The sequence below is a fragment of the Amphiprion ocellaris genome, chromosome 22, assembly GCF_022539595.1.
Source record: "Amphiprion ocellaris isolate individual 3 ecotype Okinawa chromosome 22, ASM2253959v1, whole genome shotgun sequence".
Lineage (NCBI taxonomy): Eukaryota > Metazoa > Chordata > Actinopteri > Pomacentridae > Amphiprion > Amphiprion ocellaris.
Genome location: NC_072787.1, coordinates 424,884 through 446,910, shown reverse-complemented (window position 1 = coordinate 446,910; position 22,027 = coordinate 424,884). Strand labels below are relative to the sequence as shown.

General features: G+C 40.8%; 1 protein-coding gene across 5 annotated transcripts in view; it reads left to right on the top strand.

Annotated features, from left to right (window-relative positions):
• The window catches only part of LOC111587990 (E3 ubiquitin-protein ligase HECW1), a 108,524-nt gene that overhangs the window by 73,192 nt on the left and 13,305 nt on the right, over window positions 1-22,027 (top strand). For 3 of the 5 annotated variants that reach the window (XM_055007203.1, XM_055007204.1, XM_055007206.1), the window contains 16 exons: window positions 420-518; window positions 4,673-4,826; window positions 5,982-6,085; window positions 8,094-8,200; window positions 9,355-9,540; window positions 10,415-10,549; window positions 12,002-12,116; window positions 12,263-12,359; window positions 13,673-13,756; window positions 13,885-13,991; window positions 15,308-15,422; window positions 16,500-16,613; window positions 17,647-17,799; window positions 19,551-19,649; window positions 20,173-20,302; window positions 20,619-20,765. In XM_055007203.1, coding sequence (XP_054863178.1) covers window positions 420-518; window positions 4,673-4,826; window positions 5,982-6,085; window positions 8,094-8,200; window positions 9,355-9,540; window positions 10,415-10,549; window positions 12,002-12,116; window positions 12,263-12,359; window positions 13,673-13,756; window positions 13,885-13,991; window positions 15,308-15,422; window positions 16,500-16,613; window positions 17,647-17,799; window positions 19,551-19,649; window positions 20,173-20,302; window positions 20,619-20,765 — 1,946 coding nt within the window. The remainder of the gene's footprint in view (window positions 1-419; window positions 519-4,672; window positions 4,827-5,981; window positions 6,086-8,093; window positions 8,201-9,354; window positions 9,541-10,414; window positions 10,550-12,001; window positions 12,117-12,262; window positions 12,360-13,672; window positions 13,757-13,884; window positions 13,992-15,307; window positions 15,423-16,499; window positions 16,614-17,646; window positions 17,800-19,550; window positions 19,650-20,172; window positions 20,303-20,618; window positions 20,766-22,027) is intronic. The other 2 variants (XM_055007205.1, XM_055007207.1) reach the window with 1 other exon arrangement.

The window sequence follows — 22,027 nt, the reverse complement described above, 5'->3', positions numbered from 1 at the left end:
TTGGAGGTGGAGCCGAAGAGAATGCTATTGCAGTAGTCAAGGCGGGAAGTGACAAAGGCATGAATGAGGGTTTCAGCGGCTGAGAAGGAGAGGAAGGGGCGGAGACGGGCGATGTTGCGGAGATGGAAATAGGCAGTTTTGGTGATCTGATTAATGTGGGGTTCAAAAGTGAGGTTGCTGTCAAATATCACACCGAGGTTGCGGATGTGAGCAGAAGGAGATAGGGTGGTGTTATCAATGATAATGGGGTAATGTTAACTGTGCTTCAGTTAACTTTGTCCACTTAGAGTGACAAACCAGCTGTGAGTTCCAGCTGTGTTTCCAGCTGTGTTCTCCGAGTCTGATAGCTGGTATAGGCTATCCCTATAGGCTAACCCTTATGGTCATTTATCCCATACTGTCTCTCTGATGTCCTGTAGGCTCAGACTTCTCCCCACCTGTTGGCCATGTTCCAGTCCTGCGACCCAGCCATGACCTTAACCATTTTCCTGCTGCCACTGACCAAGCCTTACCTCCAAGTAAGAACCACCAGCTCCCATTCTTACTCTGGAGTCTCATCCTCACGCCCTGGTGTGCTGTGACTGTGGCTGTCTGCGCATGCTGCCCTGTATGCTTTTCAAACACATTCCATCTCTTCTGTGTTTGTTTTCATGATCTCATCCTCCTTTAGCTTTAAATGTACAGCTCCATCATATACCATTTCAGCACTGTGATGTGTGCATTTGCAATATTCACATCACAGGAAGTGCGATGTGAAGTCAGGCAAATTAGTTGAAACACATCACGCTACAAGTTTTTTGCTGCTTGATACAAAAAGAAAACTGTGCAAAGGACCTCTACCTAACGCTATGAGGGTTGTATCATTCTCCCATCTCACACTGGGAAATAAAACAATTGTATTTCCCACAATGTGTGAGTCACAAGTGGTTGTGCTGATGGACATGTCACTGACCCCTCAGAAATGACCAGCGTTTGACCAGATGTAAAACTGAATATAAAAAAACAAAACTGATGTTGTATTTGCAAGGTTAAACAAAAATCATACACAAACAGAAAAAAGTGCACATGGTCACAAAAGCTGAGACTAGAGAATGGATGCTATTTGTGTGTAAAAATTTCTCACAAAATTAAAGAAGAAAAATGACGAATAATTCCGTGTCAAACAGTGAATAATTATTTGCCAGTCTTGCTTCATTAGTCTAATTAGTTCAGATTGAGTAGAAATATCCACTTGTGGACTGTCCTACCTGTATATGATTTGTCAGAACTTAACTCCAAACCAGTTGTGAGTCACAGAGAGATTTAAGAGATTTAAAGTGTGCTCAAAGCAACTTTCCTCCTGAAACACAGCCCCTGTGAAGCTCTACCATTCCAGTCAAATAACGATAAATGATCTTTTTTCTTTTTTCTGTACTCAGAAGTGACACATCCTCGTCTTGGCAGCACAAATCAAGACTACACAAGTTCAGTCCTTCTTGTACAGCACAATTTGTTGAACATCGTCCCACAGATAAGCTGTGTAGAGCACTGGGTTTAAACCTCTGATGCCATGTATTTAATCCATTTATGGCACATACACTCAACGGACCACATTTATATTCAGTGACACTCTGCTTCACTTTGTATTCCAGCTGATCCTGATACAGGTGAGTGTCTTTATTAGATCAGGTTAAACCTAAACCCTGACCACCGACACCTTGATGGAATGTAGCAGGACTGCAAAACTACATCTGATACTGACTTCTTAAACAGAGAGAGCAGTCGTGACAAACAACACAGAGGCATTTTCTGTCCTGACGGGCTGGTCTTCATATTCCTCCTCCTCCCACAGCAGTTAGTCAGAGCTGGGAACAGCTGCAGCGTTGCTTTTCTAACACATCATTTAAGATAAATCCTGATAATGGCTCTTCAGATTTCAAATCCTCTTTCTGAACTTTGTAGATGCTGTTTCTGAATTAAAATCTCCCCATGCTGCTTGGTAAGAATGAGTCTATCCCAGCTTCAGCTAGCTACTGTTAGTTTAGTCATTCATGGCCAGTGTAGCTGGAGTTCTGCTAAGAAGGAAGGAAGATAATGTGTTTTTAGATTTGGGTAACAGGATGATATTTTTTTCATGTTTGCTTAGTCAATCGCTAATTCCAACTTTATTAAACAATTTGGCAGCTATTTTATTATTATGCTATCAATATATTAGAGTTTACACTGGAGTATAGCATCTGAACCCTCTGAACTTAAAACCTACCTACAGGTTTGAAAAAGTCTCCATTTATCAACCAGAAACTGTAATAATAGAAAGAAGGACTGGATTTTCAACTTGCCATCTAAAATTCTCAGTATAATTAACCAAATATAAGCTCAAAATATCGCTTTTTTGTACATGTTTTGTTTCAAAATGCACCAGATTCTGTAAAAAACAAGCATCCATTAGGCTAAACTGGGGCAAACTACAAGCTGTGTTTACACAGAACAGATAATTCACAAGTTACAGTTAACACTTAAGTCAACAAAATGCATGCAGCATGGCTAAAAAACGATGTACAGAGGAGCAGGTTGTAAGCAAGGTGTTGGAAGATACATTCAGAACGGTGAAATAACTTTCTACACTTGATCTGCAAAGTAGCATGAAGTGTTTGCTTTGTAAAAACGTGATATTACGATCCAACCTCTAGGGGTTGGCTGGATGCAGCAAAATAACCAGAATATTATTGGTTCAGGTGAACGGATTTATTGCTTAGCAGCAAATGAAACATAAAAGTGATAAGAACACAAAACTGGTGAGTGTTGCTAAATCAAAGAACAGAATATAACAAAACGACAGCTAACAGAGTTTCTAAACTATCTAAACACAAAGTAAGTAAACTCCCTAGCCAAACGTAAGTACATCAGCAACACCAACCACAAATAACAGAAACTAATACAAAGACTGCAAAAATACAAACTAAACAAAACTGGTGCCTCACACTCACTGATTACACAGTATACGAAGACTCTAAATACCGAGCGGCTTCTTCACTAAGTTGGTGGACTGCTACCTGGAGCCTCAGTCTCCACTGAGACTGTAGGCTCCACACCAAAGTAGCAGCCGCCAGCAGAAACCCAAAGTGTCTGTAGAACCCACCACGAGTGTCTACAGACCGAAGCACATCACAGAAATACAAACAACATAGCACTCGGAGAGGCACCAGGGCGGACTGGTCACAGATACCAGCTGCCCAGGCTAAGGCCTTGTCCACATGTGTCCCGGGTTTTTGTAAAACTGAATATCCTGCCCCCTCCGTCTAGAAAAAAACTTACGTACACACCACCTCGTTTTTAGAAAAAAACTTCATCCACACCTAACCGCATAAGTGCGTTTTTAAGTACATTCATAAGCATGCCGGACCTTTAGGTGGCAGTAGTTCCCCAAATCCTAGCAAGGTGGTGGAGAATAACCGTCCTTAACGTCGTCCTTCGCCTGTGTTGTTGAATGTGGAGCAGTATCTGGGCTTGTAAAAACAAGCAAGTAAAAAGTGCCTGTACAAGAAACAGCGCTCAAAACCTTGTGAGAGCATCCATACTGTTACCGAATGTAAACACAGGTCGCATATGTGACACAAGAACATATTTTGTCGCAGGCGGTGACGTTTCGAAACGCAAAACCCCGGTTACTGATGTCCACATGCAGACGCATAAAACGGAGAATTCGCAAATCTTCACTTTGGTCGGAGTTTTTAAAAAGAATCATTTTTGATGACGTAAATCTGCGTTTTCATGTGGATGATAGGCCGAATCGTAGAAAAATATCTTCTTTTTGTGAGATACCTGGCTACGTGTGGACAAGGGCTCAGAGCATGGTTGCAGGTATATACTCTGCAGGTGTGGTGATGGCTGTTTCTGGTTGGTTAGAGGTGGAGGGGAGCTGGAGGGTGGCCCAATCAGGAAGGTCGGGAGGCGGGGAGAACAGGGCCGCAGATGGAATGACTGGCAGCTGGGGTTCCAGAGAGACTCTGAAACCAGCCACAGCTGAACCCACACAACAATTATTTTTCCCTTCAAAGACGCTGTGTTGTTCTGTAGCTGATAAAATGATATTGTATCCCAGTTTACACTTTTCATCAGTGGACTCTTCTTTCTATGCTATAGTTGCCGTTTTCTCCCTCTGTGTATAACATTTAATCATTTGCTCCACAGCCTTGAATCCTTTCACCAATCAGCTTATCAGAGAGGAGCTGAAAGTTCTGATGATCTCTTCAACCCTGCCTGAAGGGGTTTGTTATCCACTCAGTTTTGGTTGTGTTACGCACAACAAGTAGTAGGAATACACCCTCCCTCTCACTTTTTCTCACTTTCTAAAGTAGAAACCCAACAGCTTAAAGTCAGTCAAAGATCTGGATGCTGAAATTCTATGACTATAAATCTTAGTCATGTAAATGTATGTTTGTTAAACTACTGAGATGAGTCATAATTTTATTGAAACACTAAATGCTATATGTACCACCTGGTTTTTGAATTGTTTGGTTGACTGCCTTTATTGTGATAATACTGCAACATGTTAATCTTTATTTTTTTATGTAGGGTTAATGGCATTCAGATTACATCCTTCTGACTGCTGAACACAGTCTTCATAGTGGTACAGAGCTGAACTGTAGCCAGAAACTTTGTCTAATCCTTTGCCACCTTTCTGTTGCCACAGACTGGGAAGCTCGCATCGACAGCCATGGGAGAGTTTTCTATGTGGACCACGTCAACCGGACCACCACCTGGCAGAGACCGAGCCACGGCGGCAAGTGTAACCATGGCATCCCCCGCTCAGGGTCCACCCAGCAGATGGAGCAGCTCAACCGCAGGTCAGACTGGGAATACAGGAACAGGTCCAACTGTAGGCTCGCTTTGCCAGCCTGTTCTGTCGGACATGTTGGTCTGGCTGCACCACACTAGCATTCTGCTTTGGGGTAAAAAAAAAATAAACACTGTGGCTTGTTTGTATTTCTTTAAACAGATGTTTTAGGAAGAGCTTAGCAAAGGATGCAGCTTTGGTGTTCCTCCAGAATAGTGACAGTGGAATAGTTGTGGTTGAACTTTTGCATGCTGGGTGCTGAGTAATGTCATTAACATGTATAATCAACTGCAAAAAATGACTGCTCCGATAGCAGAAGCAAGGACAAAATGAGAGATGGCTGATACCCGCAAACTACATACTCTAACTGTAGAGTCAAAAACTGCAAAAAAAGTTTCTTATATATATATCTTATTTTATCTTTGTTTGTTTTTACATAACAAAATTCACCTAAAGTTTCAAAAGGAAAATCAGTCAGCTAGTTTGAATTCGTATACAACTAAGTAGTTCATTGTTCTTTAACAAGGCATCACGTATGAAAGACCTAGAGACTGTCTGTAAAATGTCTGCAGTGGAGTAAGAAATAGAAGTATAAAGTTGCATAGAAATGGAACCACATAATGTGCTTCAGCAGATGGAGTAGCCGACATGGTGTAGAATCATACAGTAGATGTTCAGATTTCCATTTTCTGACAGTTTTAAAGACTTGTTCAGTTGCCCTGAAACTTCAGTCTCTACAAATTGAAATCTGAATATAAATGGTAAATTGATTTTGAAGCTTTTAGATTGATGATCCTGAGCAAAATACCTCCAGCATATCATTTACTACACACAATGATATTTTGGTTGTGGTTTTGTTAACCAACCACTTCCGTTAAAGTGTAAAATGGGGAAAGCCGGCAGTAGTCTGAGTAGTCAGTAGTGTTAGGGCGGTATTAGAAGCTCCTTCATTCCTAGAGTGGAGTTAGGGGGACATCTGGTGTCTGGAGAGGGAACTGGAACAATGACGCTGCAGTGGAGACGACAATAAGCTCATGAACAATATCCACGACAATCTACAAAACTGTGAAAGGTTTTCTGAGCACAAAAGAATAGAATTGAGCAGGTATTGAAATCAATGTTTGATCCTTCACACTCTGCTGACACCTTGTCATTCATCGTACAGGTACCAGAACATCCAGAGGACCATGGCCACTGAGGAGGAGGGAGGGAGTCAGAGGTTAGAGCGGAGCAGCAGTACAGAGGCTGATCCTGAGTCTGCTCAGACAGGTACAGCTCAAATATATGCACATGTAATATATACACTCACCGGCCACTTTATTAGGTACACCTATTCAATTGTTTGTTAAAACAAATAGCTAATCAGCCAATCATATGGCTGCAACTCAATGCATTTATTCATGTAGACGTGGTCAAGACAACTTGCTGAAATTCAAATTGAGCATCAAAATGGGGAAAAAAGAGGATTTAAGTGACTCTGAATGCAGCAGGTTGTTGGTGCCAGATAGGCTGGTCTGAGTATTTCACAAACTGCTGATCTACTGGGATTTTCAGTCACAACCATCTCTAGGGAGGTCATCTCTAAGAGGTCAGAGGAGAATGGACAGACTGGTTGGAGGTGATAGAAAGACAACAGTAACTTAAATAACCTCTGGTTACAACCAAGGAATGCAGAATACCATCTCTGAATGTACAACATGTCCAAGCTTGAAGAAGATGGACTACAGCAAGACCACACCTGGTATTACTCCTGTCAGCCAAGAACAGGAAACTGAGGCTACAATTCACACAGGCTCACCAAAACTGGACAATAGAAAATTGGAAAAATGTTGCCTGGTCTGATGAGTCTCCATTTTAGCTGTGACATTCAGATGGTCAGAATTTTGCGAAAACAACATGAAACCATGGATCCATCCTGCCTTGTATCAATGGTTCAGGCTGCTAGTGGTGTGTAATTACGTGAGGGATATTTTCTTGGCACACTTTGGATCCCTTAGTACCAATTGATCATCATTTAAACCCCACAGCCTACCTGAGTATTGTTGCTAACCATCTCCATCCCTTTATGATCACAGTGTATCCATCTTCTGATGCTACTTCCAGCAGGATAATACTCCATGTCACAAAGCTCAAATCATCTCAATCTGGTTTCTAGAACATGACAATGAGTTCACTATACTCCAACGGCCTCCACAGTTACCAGATCTCAATCCAACAGAGCACCTTTGGGATGTGGTGGAACAGGAGATTTGCATCATGGATGTGCAGCCAGCAAATCTGTGTGATGCTATCATGTCAATATGGACCAAAATCTCTGAGGAATGTTTCCAACACCTTGTTGAAAGTATGCCACCAAGAATTAACGCAGTTCTGAAGGGAAAAGTGGTCCAACCTTCAGCTTCACCCCGACTGGCTGAGTTTTAATAGCATTCGTCTGAATAACAGGGTATTCTATTACATGCTCCATAGGTCTGTGTTTTATCTTCATATTGTTCAAATATTTCTCAAAACTTAACAGAATTATTCATTCATAGTGGGAATTACAAGTGATAGAATGTACACGAAAGGTTTCCACAAAGTGTTGAGGGGTAAAGGAAGTGTGTAGATGGTTTAAATTAATTACATAACTAATACCACACTGAAAAGACTCACCAGACAAAGTCCTGCTGAAAAGGAAAATGTTGAAGTGTGTGAGTATTTTCAAGAACATGTACTTAATGCTTCAGAAGTATTCAGGGCAGAAAAATGTCCCTATGATAGTTAAACTATTGCATATTATAACATTAGGTCAGTAGTACTTATTTATTATTAAACAGGATTTTGTTGCATTTTAAAAGAAAAATGGTTATTAAAATAGTCTGTGAGCTCACTGACATCGTCTCATCTGTATTTGTTTTCATTGCTGGGTAGTTAAATCAAAAACAAAGTTTCATACTGTGTAAGTTCTTTATATGTTGTTTGTAAAAGTCTTAATTTTTAAAGTTACTCAAGCTGTCAGATAAATGTAGTTGGAAAAAAAACTACAGTATATCCCATTGAATTGTAGTGGAGTCAAAGTTTAAAGTATATTGACAAGACAGTTCTCCAATAAAGTACAGGCACATTTGTATTTTAATACTTGAATAAATGAGTTACATAGTTGATTCAGCTCTCATGAGGTTATTGTTGTTTGCATAATGACAGAACAATGTCTAACCAGCATGTAGAGTGTCCGTCGCTGATAACTGATTATCTGTAGATCTGGAATACACCTAATTCACCTGTCATCTGTCTGCAGGCCCCACCTCCCCTGTCAATCACCAGAAGATCAGCCATCTCCTCCAATCACCTGCTGTCAAGTTCATCACACACCCAGAGTTTTTCACTGTGTTGCACAGCAACTATGTAAGTAGTGCGCGCACACACACACACACACACACACACACACACACACACACACACACACACACACACACACACACACACACACACACACACACACACACACACACACACACACAGCATCAGTTAACTCACAGTATACCAGCTACTGTCTAACTACACACACAGTCATGTTTTTGGGACCAGTGAACATTAGCTAACTTTGAAGCTGGTTCCAGTGGTACATTCATGCACCACCACATAATACAGATAAATTTTCACTGCACCTTTTGGTAACAAATAGTACAATTTAAGTGTTTTGTCAGTTTCCGTGCACATTAGTGAATCCTTAGCACATGATTTAAATGATTGTAAACAGAAATAAAGGTGCAGATACATGTTTTGTTCTTTTTCATCAGGATAATTGGGACTAAAAGTTGGTAAAAAGGTAGCTCTTCTTTTATTCTAACTTTATTTTCCTGTCTGACTCCTGGACGTTTTGGTTTGCTGCTGAATGCAGAGTGTAGGGGGGCTCTTCAGCTGCTCACACCCCTGTCATGGTACAATCATGATTTTCATGGAGGAATTGTGCTTTTTGACCATTTCATTTCAGAATGGTAATACTGTGAGAGCAAAGGCTGTGTTCATGATTTCTTTGCAATAAGTGTGCTTTCTAATGCTGTTCCATGATATCTGGGTGTTTCCCACAGGTTGATAATTTACCTGTGGTGGTGGGGGGTGTGGGTGTGACTGATGTGCATGCAGACACTTGGAATTTAGTGGAGAAGAGTGTAACCCAGGATAATGTACAGATGTGCCTCACATGCAGAATACTGGTAGATTCTATGTGCCTCTGTAGTAGATGACTGGGCACAAATGTAAGCCTGACCCACTGACTTACATTTATGTACTCAAGACTTACTGTAACCATAACCATGACTACTGCATCTCTTCCCCTAACCAGACCTTTAAACATGATTCACAGGACTTACTTTATGTCCACATATAGAAGAAAAATCCCTGTAAAACGATATAAGTCCTCACAGCAAGAGTAATATCTACAAAAATAAACACACAAATCAATAGTCTGTTTCATATCAGAGCAGTGTTTTCCACTCAGTCCGTGCCTTGCTGTACTTCTACATAAGTAAACCTGTAACTGATGCTTCTAACCTCAGGCGGCCTACCGGATGTTCACTAGCAGCAGCTGTGTGAAGCACATGATCTTGAAGGTGCGTCGTGATGCCAGAAACTTTGAGCGCTACCAGCATAACAGGGACCTGGTGGTCTTCCTCAACAAGTTTGCAGACACTCAGCTGGAGCTGCCGAGGGGCTGGGAGATCAAGACTGACCCCCAGGGCAAGGTAAGCCCCTTCACACACATACAGCAACTCTGTAACAGGTCTGGATACCTGACAGTCAGCACTGCGTCATGTTTGGAAGTGCTAGCAAAGCGAAATGAGGCAAGGACAGAACATTGAGCCGATAGTCTTGTTCAGCTCTTAGAAAGTGCTGGTTTAAGCTGTCCGACCACCAGAATAGGTCAGTCACACCACACAGTCCATGTTACCACGCTGAAGTTACATACTGTTTAGATATTTCTGTCCTTTATACCATATGGAACGACATGGACTTACTGAGAGGTTTACAGTGTTTTCCAATTAATTAAAACACCTTCCACAGAAGAAAATCAATCACAGTGAATGAGCTTGGTGTGTGAAATTTAAACTGACAAATGGAACTTCAATGCAGTGTCTTTGGATTTGTTGTCATGTATGCAAAAAAAGTGCAATCTTAAAGCACAAAATCTGTAAATATCTAGCAAAAAAGCTTTGACATGGACTGCTGAAGAAATGCTTTTTAGAACAGTACATGTCTACTATTTTATCAACGTGTTTTCCAATGAAAAGCTGAAGGAAGCGATAACAGCTTCATGGAGCTATGGCAGTCTTTGATAAACCACTCGCCCTGTGATCCAAGGCGAGGGCACATCGTAATAACTCTGTGTAATACTCACAAGTGGGAGATTAGCCTGTACGAAAGAGTAATTGAGGAAATGAGTATGAAATTGTATATTCTGTATTATCTATTGCACTGATGCCTCATCTATTATTTGTCTTTTTTAGCCCTCTAAATCATCAACTTAAACCTGAATGTTGTAAATCAAACAAGGCAGTTGATTTAGAATCTGTATTTTACAACATATACTGTATAATTTTTATGTTTTCTGTCTCCTAGTCTTTCTTTGTGGATCACAACAGTCGAGCCACGACCTTCATCGACCCTCGGATACCTCTGCAGAACGGCCGGCTGCCGGGACACCTCGCCCACAGACAGCACCTGCAGAGACTACGCAGCTACAGCGCTGGGGAGGTACTTTACCTCCTCAAACACACCTCTGAACTGAACTAATAGTGTGAGCTAGTGTCTAGAAGTAGCAGCTTAAACCTGATCAACACTTCTCTGCAAAAAGCAGTGGAGTTTCTACATCAAATAAGCTAGAAAGCTTAAAAATAGTACAAGAACTTGCAGGATTTTCAACATTCAATACAGTAGATAATATGTAGACTACCAGTCAAAGGTTTGGACACACCTCCTCATTCAATGCTTGTATTTATTTGTATTATTTTCTACATTGTAGATTAATACTGAAGCTTAACACTTTTTTCTTTACACCACAATTCCATATGTATTATTTTATAGTTTTGATGTCTTCAATATTAATCTACAATGTAGAATATAATTAAATAAAAACCATTGGATGAGAAAGTGTGTCCAAACTTTTGACTGATAGTGTACATCAAACACAATAAAGTTTGTTAGACCTCTTAGGACATGAACTTAGTCATTCTCGTGCTAAGAGTAAAATAACATTAAAAGCCCAGTAATGTTTGTACAGGAGTCCTTGACTTACGTCAGAGTTCCATTCCTACAGTGTGACGTAAGTTGATTTTACCATAAGTTTGAACTCCGATGAAAATGTAAACCAAGCCATTACGTTCATCACGATATTGATCAGTTTATAGTATTTGTACAGCTACAGTAATGAAAACAGTCATTAGCTCACACTGAAACACAACTCGGTAGGAAAATACCGGCGAAAATAGAAACTGTAAATCTGATTGCACTTGGGAGCTATAATGAAGTTAGCGAATGTAGCATAATCCAATAGCGGTCTTATAGCGCCGTGTGACGACGTGTTCGTCCGCTCCGCTCAGCAACTAGTTCCACATAACCAGTTCTGACATAACGACGAAACGCTGCACATTATACCAAGGACCGGTCCTAATCAGTTCCGATGTAACGATGAATTGACGTAAGTCGAGGACGTCGTAAACAGAGGACCTCCTGTCTGCTCAAAATCAGCTGCGCATCAGTTAACCTTAGCAGCAAGACTGTGATCAAGTAGAAATAACTAGTTGGACCAAATGTTCTAGTATCTGTCTGCAGCATCTCGATGGCTAATTTTTTAACTCATTGCATCTCATTTGCTTAAGTGATAGAAAAACTAGATATAAAATTGATGCTTTATGGTTTTACAGAAGTTACATCTATTTCTTAATCAATTACAACATTATTTTTTTGTACAGTTATGAGGATGAGTGATTAAGTGTATTTCTGAAAATCTGTAGGTGTTTTTCCCAAAGCAGACCCCCAAGTGAACTTAAGTGGAGCAGAAACACTCACCTGCTTCCCATTAGCAGATGATAAACAGCAAAATGAGCTTGTGACTAGAAGGTATATTAAGACGCGAGTAAATCCAGACTGAACAGCGGCTGTCTGTCTGTCTGTCAGTGAACCATGTGTCCTCTTGTTTGTTTGTAGGCCTCTGATGTGTCCAGGAGTCGTGGGGCTTCCCTGATGGCCAGACCTGGAAACAGCCTGGTAGCTGCCATCCGGAGCCAGCATCACGGAGACTCACAGCCACTGACTGCTCCATGTAGGTCCTGTCATAACACCTTATGTTCTGAAGCCACTACTGACCACATTCAGCACCTTGTTTGATGGCTGCTAATTGATTCCAGTGATTTTGTGTTGCTGGATGTGTTCATTTCTGATCAGCTCTCTCCGTCTCTCTCTCACCAGCTTATAATGACAAGATAGTGGCGTTTCTTCGACAGCCAAACATATTTGACATGTTACAGGAGCGACAGCCTAGCCTGACCAGAAACCATGCCCTGAGGTAGGCTTCCTCCTCCAAGGGCTGATCCATAAATACTGACACACAAACATATCCACCTGATGCTAATGCCATGCAGTCTGTTCTATTTTCACTATTTAATTTTGCCTTTGTGGTTGGTGGGGCCTCGTCGCTACTCTACAATGGAAGACAGATCTAAGAGTGGTACCTGTATATTGGTTTTGCTCTTCCTCTTCATTATTCATCTGCGTTTTAGCATGAGACTCTTAACTTCAACTGAAATCCAGATGGCTGTGCATGGTGTCATACTGTGGCTGCAGAAAGTATTCAGACTCCTTCTCTTCATGAACACATTCTTGTTGTAGATTTTATTCTAAATGGATAAAATATTTTTGTCCCTCAATCTACCCTCAAGAAGCCATAATGACATAGTGACTACATGCTTTTAGGATTGTTTCATATCAATTCTAAGCCTTTATTGTCATTGTATGACAGTGCTGCTCCAACTGGCGCATTACAAAGACAGTCTAAACAATACGACAGAAGAAAAAATATATCAACATAAATATTACTATAGATAAAATATAAGAAATTTAGTGGATGTGTCATGGAAAATATTTACAGTAATCACAGAGGGTAACAAGTTATTGCACAAATTAAGTTTTTCATTGCATGAATTAAGGTGTCTGCATAGTTTTTACTCAGTGTGTGATTGTGTAAGCAGTGCTGATGGCTCTAGGGGGAAAAAAATGCAATTTTATTAAAAGTCAAAAACTAATTTGAAGACCACTGTGGTGAAATTGTGGTAGTGCACAGACCAGGGTGAGGACCTGAAATAGTTTCTAAAGTTTTGAGGCTTCCAGGGAGCACAGTTGTCTCATTCACTATGAGATAGATAAAGTTGGAACCAGCAGAAACCTTCTTAGTGTTGGTCATCCAGCCAAACTGAGTAACTAAGCTAGAGTGGGCTTGATCAGGAAGGCGATGACGAATCCAATAGTCACTCTAACAGAACTTCAGAAATCTTGTGCAGAGATGAAGAACCTAAGTAAAGAACTGATGTGAAGCTGCATCATCAGTGCTACATGGAGCACTAGATAGATTTAACATTAGCTTATCTTTAATGCTAAGATCATACATCTCCTATCAAAGTCCCATGGTTTCAACGTTCAAGAGATTCAAAATGTGTACCTAAACATGATGTGTCTGAGGGAAGTAAAGTGCAGCTCAGTAAAAGGTACCTTAAGTGCAAATGGCAGCTTCTTGAAAACAGAAATTCAACTTTCTGGCAGAGTAGACCACAGTATTAAACTCAAATGTTGTTGTATGAATATGAATTCCTCTGGACCGTTCAGGGAGAAGATCCACTACATCCGGACAGAAGGCACTCAGGGGGTGGAGAAGCTGTCATGTGATGCAGACCTGGTCATCCTGTTAAGGTGAAGAAGAACCGCAATGGCTTCACCACTTCAACATCTGCTCCCTTTAATTAAGACTCCTAACTTAGCTTTGGACTTATACGTTTTACAAAATAATACCTTCTATACTTTGTCTCCTGTGTTTGCAGTTTATTTGAAGAGGAAATCATGTCGTATGTTCCACCTCACCCCATTCACCCTGGCTTCAGCTTCTCTCCTCGCTGTTCACCCGCCTCCTCACCACAGAACTCTCCTGGTAGGAATCTTTGTTACTGCCCTAACACAGAACTTTGTCCAGATGATCGTGTTTATTTCTGTTTTACTTTTGACGTTTGATTAAAAGAGAACTTGTTAACATTTATCCTGGGACAGCTACATGAGAGCCAATGTAACATATTATTAAATGTATTTATTTTATTTGGAATCGGTCAAAATAGAAACTCGTCGATCCCCAGATCCAATCATCAACAGGAAGTTACGTACAGTTAGAGCAGCTGTAGACTTCAAGTTTTCCAAATAGGAGAGACGTTGTGCAGGTTTACAGTTGCATGCTCTGCAAAAAGATGTAAATTTGAATGTGGTGGGAAAAATCATGTCACAATGAAAAAAGATTTTAGCAGCAAAAAGATAAATAAAATTTAAGTTCATCATGATGTGCTAAATGGTAATCATTGCTGTTTGACAGAGCCTGCTGTGCAAGAGTGCACTAATGTTATCTTAATGAGCTCCAGGAGACCTCAAGCAGGCCATGAGTGTGTGTGTATGTGCATGCATTAGGATGTGCATGTTATTGATAGGAGATTCTATAAAGGGAAATGAGGTCACAGCAGGAAAGCCTGGCTTGTAATTGTGCTTCATTCATTAGTTGTGCTGCCATTGTCTTTGTGGAAACCTGACCTGGAAAATGGTAGAAAATGTAGTGAACTCCACTGAGCTGCTCCACGACAGTCAGCCACACTGTAAGAAAGATCCATCCGAGCAGGGGTTGAGAGATGTGGAATGAGGAGACTCAGAGTAGTGACGTCATAAATGCATGGTCAGATCTTCAACCACCAGGCCACTTGGTCTAGCCGACACTTAAAACAGACTCTTTGACCCAGAGTTTTAAGTTTTCATCTGCGTTACCTACAGTAATAATAATTGTTTAGCAAGTCTGTACAAGAAAATGAAGCAGGGCAGCTCTTTCTAAGGATGCTCGGCTGTGAAACGAAGACAGGACTAGATGATGTCCGTGAGACATCAATACATGCTTCTGCTTAGTGAGATAACAGGACATGAACCGAAGCTTAATGTTCAGAAGTTGAACATAAACCAATCAGTTTCCTGCATTTGTAGATTCTTGATGAGATGAAATAATCTCAAATACATGAAATACTGTCATTGTTAAGCACAATGGTTGATACTCAACAACATTCGATGATGAACTTTCCTTCAAGTCACAGGTGACTGACAGTGACCATCATGCTGTTACCATTTTTTAGAAAAATAGCCAAAATTAGAATGATTTCTCTTTTTCAAACTTTGTGAACTGAAGTATTTGAACTTCTCCTGTAAAACCTGTGTGTGTTGCAGGCTTGCAGAGGGCCAGGGCTCCAGCTCCGTACCGCAGAGACTTCGAAGCCAAGCTACGAAACTTCTACAGGAAGTTAGAAGCTAAAGGCTATGGCCAGGGACCAGGCAAGATCAAGTAAGACTGGGGGCACATCACACAAATGGAACAACTCTGGGTAACATCAACACTAAACTAAATGGTTGACAGCACCAGGACAGAATTACATTGTATGCAACAATGAGATTGTAGTTTGTGCATTAGATCTTTGTTTTTATGTTCTGATCAATTTCCAGCATTTGGGTTCTGTGCACCACCACAATGAATGTGAGATGAACCAATCCAGATGTGCTTTAAGTGCAGACTTTCGGCTTTAATTTGAGAGTATTTACATCCAAATCAGGTGACCGATGGAGGAATTACAACACATTTGATTTGAACCCTCCACCTTTTCAAAGGACCAAAATTAATTGGACAGTTGGCTGCTCAGCTGTTTCATGGCCCAGTGTGTGTTATTCCCTCATTATTTCATTTACAAGAAGCAGATAAAAGGTCTAGAGTTCATTTCAAGTGTGGCATTTGGAATCTGGTGAGGTCAACTCTCAATATGAAGTCCTAAGAACATCACTATCAGTGAAGTAAGAAGAATCAGAACAAACCCATCAGAGAGTTAACAAAAACGTTAGCTGTAGACAAATCATGTGTTTGGTTCATTCTTAAAAACAAAGACTGCACTGGTAAGCTCAGCAACACCAAAATACCCAGAAGACCATAGAAAACAAGTGTGGTAGAAGACAGAAGAATCCTTTCCCTGGTCAAGAAAGATCTCATTGGATGTAAAAACCCTCAAATTAAAGCTGAAAGTCTGCACTGACAGCACATCTTGATTGTTTTATTTGTGGAGAAACAAAATGCTGAAAGTTGTGTCAATGTTGCAAATATTTATGGACCTGACTATGATTATATCTGTTGAATATTTTCCTTTTTTTTCAGTATTTTTGACATTTGTCTGAAGAAGTATTGGTTCACGGTGCTCTGTTTGTGGAGATATTGACAGTTAAATTTTCCATAAATTTTCCACTAAAAAATAGCATATGTATTTTAAAAATTCATTTGTGTTCGTTTTGTTGCCCAGAGGGGTGCAGGGAGTGCTGCCAGTGTGAAGCGTGAGCTGAAATATTCTCATTGATCGGTTCTGATTTCTGGTTGTTGTAGGTTGCTGATCAGAAGAGAGCATCTACTGGAGGGAACCTTTAACCAAGTGATGGCATATTCACGCAAAGAGCTGCAGAGGAACAAACTCTATGTCACCTTCCTGGGGGAGGAGGGGTAAGACGAACACACTCATACAGCTAAATAACCAGAATTACAAAAGCACAAACTATACAATTCTTAAATGACAGGAAATAAAAACAACCAGGAGAGATACTATCATTTGTCTGGTTCTATCAGCTCACAGTTGTTTCCATTTGTTTTGTAATGTATAAATGAGATCCTGGCAGCATCAGTGTCCTCAGGATCAGCTAGCATTCTCTCCATCACTGCATCTTCCTGTCTGTCAGGATCAGATGCAGAAGGTCAAACTGAGCTAACAGCCACGTTAATGCTGTTCCAAAGCACTCATGATCAGATTCATTTAGAGTTCAGTTTAGCCTTTAGCACCTGAGTTAGCTTTGCCAAGAAAATGTCCACATTAGTGCCCCCCACCTGTCACTTTTTATGTATAATGGTGCTTGAAGGTTTGTGAACATTCAAAATGTTCTATATTTCTTCCTAAATGTATCATATTAATTGACCTAAATATATTTAGGCATGGCTGCACAGTGGCGTAGTGGTTAGCACTTTCGCCTTGCAGCGAGAAGATCCCTGGTTCGCGTCCCGGCGTTCCCGGGATCTTTCTGCATGGAGTTTGCATGTTCTCCCTGTGCATGCGTGGGTTTTCTCCGGGTACTCCGGCTTCCTCCCACAGTCCAAAAATATGCTGAGGTTAATTGATTATTCTAAATTGCCCGTAGGTGTGAATGTGAGAGTGCTTGTTTGTCTATATATGTAGCCCTGTGACAGACTGGCGACCTGTCTAGGGTGTCCCCTGCCTTCGCCCGAGTCAGCTGGGATAGGCTCCAGCCCCCCCCGCGACCCTAATGAGGATTAAGCGGTGTATAGATAATGGATGGATGGATATTTAGGCATATCATCAGATTTTCATATTTTGTCCTACTTGTTAAAGACGGATAAACAAAGTAGATTTTTTATTTTTTTTTATGGGGCCAAAATAGGACAATATCGTTCATTAAAATATTCCAATTTCCAATGAACTAAATATGTGAACTTGTTCCCTATCTCTGTCTTCTTGTCCCCTCAGATTAGATTACAGTGGTCCATCCAGAGAGTTCTTCTTCCTCTTGTCTCAGGAGCTGTTTAATCCGTACTACGGTCTGTTCGAGTATTCAGCCAACGACACTTACACCGTTCAGATCAGCCCCATGTCAGCGTTTGTTGAGAACCATCTGGAATGGTAAGCTGTGTAGTACACACATAACAAACCTACAGCTGGGACTCCTACTTTTTACTGAACAATTTATTTGTCAGTTCTAATAAACTGACATCCTACAACTCAGTCTCTGCTGTACACTACTCAGTGTTATCATATCAAGTACTGGTATATGCCATCATGTATGTATGTATGTAATGAGTCTGAAGTCATTTAGTGCAGACAGAATATACTCAACAGATTTTACAGTAAGTGACTGTCATGGATCATGTATCCCATGATCTCAGCATCATGAGATACTGATGTCCACGCAGCAGTATCCCTTGATGCTTGAAGCAGATCATAGAACAGACCACAGCATTACTCAAAAACGGACTAACAGATTTGGATGAAATTTTCAGGGAAGCTCAGAAATGACACAAGGACCAAGTGATTAGATTTTGGCAGTGATGCAGTTATAGTCTGGATCCACAGATTTGTTAAAGATTTCTGTATCATTGCCAGATAGCGTCGCTGTAACCATGACAACCAGTGAACACTACGTCAGCTTCCTGGTGATGATCACATGATTGTGATCCTACTACAAATCCAGCACTGAGGACTTATCAGGACTTATCAGTAGGAAATGATCCAAGGAACAACTGATTAAATTGTGGGGGTGTTTCTGAGTCCCATCAATTCCCGCCACCCGCTACATATTTAGGTCACGTGATTCGATATCCGTACATAACGTACACATGCAGAACACACGCCTGTGCTCAGTGCAAGGTCATTTTGTTTGTGGGTACATCTATATTAAATGGACACATTCTATGTTCCTGTGATTTCTGATCATCAATAACTAATAAACAAATGCTACATTTCTAAAAAAAAAAATGCTGCATTTCTGATAATGCCATGTGGGGGAATGAACAGCCTTGGAGGAGGACTGTGTTCTCTGAGTGCTTTTCTAGTTTATTGATTGTTACACTTTTGTGTTTTTGTCGTCTTATATTGTGATCATTATCCTTGTAAATGACAGCTTGTCGTCACTTGCACTTTCTCTTGAAACAAAGGTTTAGGAAAACAATGATCTAAAGGCATTGGTGTTTTACACACTAACTGCTGTGAATCTAGGGATGTCTTCAGAGAGCAAGCTGACAGCAAGGTCTTAGAATATTGTATTATATTAAAGAGAGAAACCCAACAAACCCAATCAAGTCCTCTGCACAGCATTTGGTGGCATTATGAAGGTGCTGTTTATTTTATTGTCTTATTGTATATTTTACGGGCTGCACAGTGGCGTGGTGGTTAGCACTTCTCGCCTTGCAGCTAGAAGATCCCAGGTTCATGTCCCGGCCTTCCTGGGGTCTTTCAGCATGGAGTTTGCATGTTCTCCCTGTGTATTCATGGGTTTCCTCCGGGTACTCCGGTTTCCTCCCACAGTCCAAAAACATGCTAAGGTTAATTGATTATTCTAAATTTGCCCGCAGGTGTGAGTGTGAGAGTGATTGTTTGTCCTGTTTTAAGTTACTGTATTGTTTTGAAATTATTTTCTTGTTTTTTACTGTGAATCACTTTGGTCACCCTTTGGGCTGTCGTAAAGGGCTCTATAAATAAACTTTGATTGATTGAAAAAAGCTCCTTTTTGAGAACCTCCAGCAGAACCATGTGTCTTGACCGGTTGTGGTCACAAAGTGTATCACAGCAAAGATCGGTTTCCTTGTTTTCCTCGTTCATGTGTCAATACCAAGGTTTTACTTTAGTGATTCTAATGCAAATATACGTGTCTCCAGGTTCCGTTTCAGTGGTCGTATTCTGGGCCTGGCCCTGATTCATCAGTACCTGCTGGATGCTTTCTTTACCAGGCCCTTCTACAAGGCCCTGCTCAGGCTGTAAGTGCACACCAGCAACACCTTAAATGTCATTTACTCCTTCAGCTTCATGTCAGAGGTTAATCAGTATTTAAGTGAATTCATGTACAATATAGAAATATAGGAATATTTATTATATCTTTACAAGAAGTGAAGATTTCTTGCTTGCTGTGAAAGGTGAAATTAAGATAGAATGAACAAACTTTTTAAAAGTATTTCTAGATTACATTTTCTCATTTGTGTTTTTAGTATGTAAAGTTTTAACTTGCTGCACTAATGCCAAACAGATTTTAAATCTGTCCCAGATTGACAGTCTTAAAGATGTGTGTATAATTTCACTCAGATTTTATCATTTTTTTAATATTAATTTCTGTTGTCAAAGCTGTAGCTCTCTGGCCCGTTTCTTTCTTACTTTCTGAATTCCAGAAATATGTTTCCATCCTTTAGTTTTTTTCAAGAAAGCCTATATGAAGCTGCAGCAGTGATTGGTAGACTGACTGTGTAGCTGTGTGGGCAGTGTGTGTGAGCTGTGTGTGTCTCTCAGGCCAACAGATCTGTCTGATCTGGAGTATCTGGATGAGGAGTTCCACCAGTCTCTGCAGTGGATGAAAGACAACGACATCACCGACATCCTGGACCTCACCTTCACTGTCAACGAGGAGGTTTTTGGCCAGGTCAGCATGTGCAGCAAACAGAAGCTTCCTGTTCTTCAGATGTACCGTCATGTATCTTCACATGTTTAAGATGAAGTTTCCATTCCATCTGTTTTCTCCTGCCTTAGAGTCAGTAATGACTCAAGTAAGAATAATCATACTTGTAAGGTCTAAAGACAGTCTGAGGTCACAAAACTTCTGTATTTGAAGTACATTAAGTAAACCAGTAGCCCGACACACAAACCCCCCTGTGTGTGTAGATCTCTTTTTATTCTGATACACATGGTGTTTATTCACATATATTCCCTTAATGTCTTACACTGTAAACTGCTGCTAGGTGACAGAGCGGGAGCTGAAGTCGGGTGGCTCCAACCTCCAGGTGACCGAGAAGAACAAGAAGGATTATATAGAGCGAATGGCTAAGTGGAGGGTGGAGAGAGGAGTGGTGCAGCAGACGGAGGCGCTGGTCAGAGGCTTCTACGAGGTAAATAGGACTGATTCACTTCTCAGATGGTTTGGAATGAAACGTAAACACCAGTTAGGGTTCCAGTGTATGAGTACAGCAGTACGATAACAGGCGTACTGAAGCCAGCTGCAGGGTGGTGCAAAACGGTAGACCAACCCAACAGAATAAGTCCTACGTTATAATCCACAGTGAAACACTTGTTCACACTTTTTGGCTAGTTTACTTTGCTTAGACTGCATTGCCAACAGTATTAAGACACCATATCACATTCTTTAGACAGTGCTGTGAAAAACTATTTGCCCCCATACAGATATCTTCTATTTTTGCATGTTTGTCACACTTAGACAAAGATAAGCCAAGACAACACAGTAAATGCAGTTTTTAAATGATGATTTCATTCACTGAAGGAAAAATGCTGTTCAGCCCACCTTACCCTGTGTGAAAAATTAATGCCGCCTCAGCTACCAGTCTATCAGTCGACCAAATTAATTTGCCAGTTGAGTTCAATTTCACCAGCCACGCCCACATAGGTTCACTGCCAGGCTTGTTGAATCTAAACATCACTAAATAGAACCTGGCTTCACTGTGAAGTAGCTAAAGGTTCTTGAAAAGCAGCACATGATGCCACATTCTAAGGAGATTGAAGAACAGAACTTTACAAAGCAAAGTCATTGACATTTATCAGTCTGGAGCATTATAAAACCATTGCTGAGGCTCTGGGAGTCCAGAGAACCACAGTGAGAGACATTATTCACAAATGGAAAAACATGGAACAGTGGTGAACCTTCCCAGGAGTGGACCAACGACCAAAATTACCCCAAGAGTGCATCAACATCTCATTCAGGAGGTCACAAAGAGCTCAGTAACCTCAGTTAAGGCTCGTCTACATGTTTCCACGACAAGGAAGACTCTGGGAGAAAATGGATCCATGGGAGAGTTAACAGGATCAAACCACTACTGACCAAAAAGAACATAAAGGTTCATCTGGCATTTGCAAAAAAAAAATACCTTGATGAGCCTCAAGACTTTTGGGAAAACATCCTGTGGACTGATGAGTGAAAGGTGGAACTTTTTGGAAGACATGGGCCCGTTACATCTGGTGTGAAGCTAATACTGCATTACCCAAGAAGAACATGATACCAGCAGTGAAACATGGTGGTGGTGTGATGGTTTGAGGACCTGGACGACTTGTCACAACTGATGGAGACATGAATTCTGCTCTATCAGAAAATCCTCCTGGAGAATGTCCACCATCAGTTCATGAACAATAGCTCAAGAAC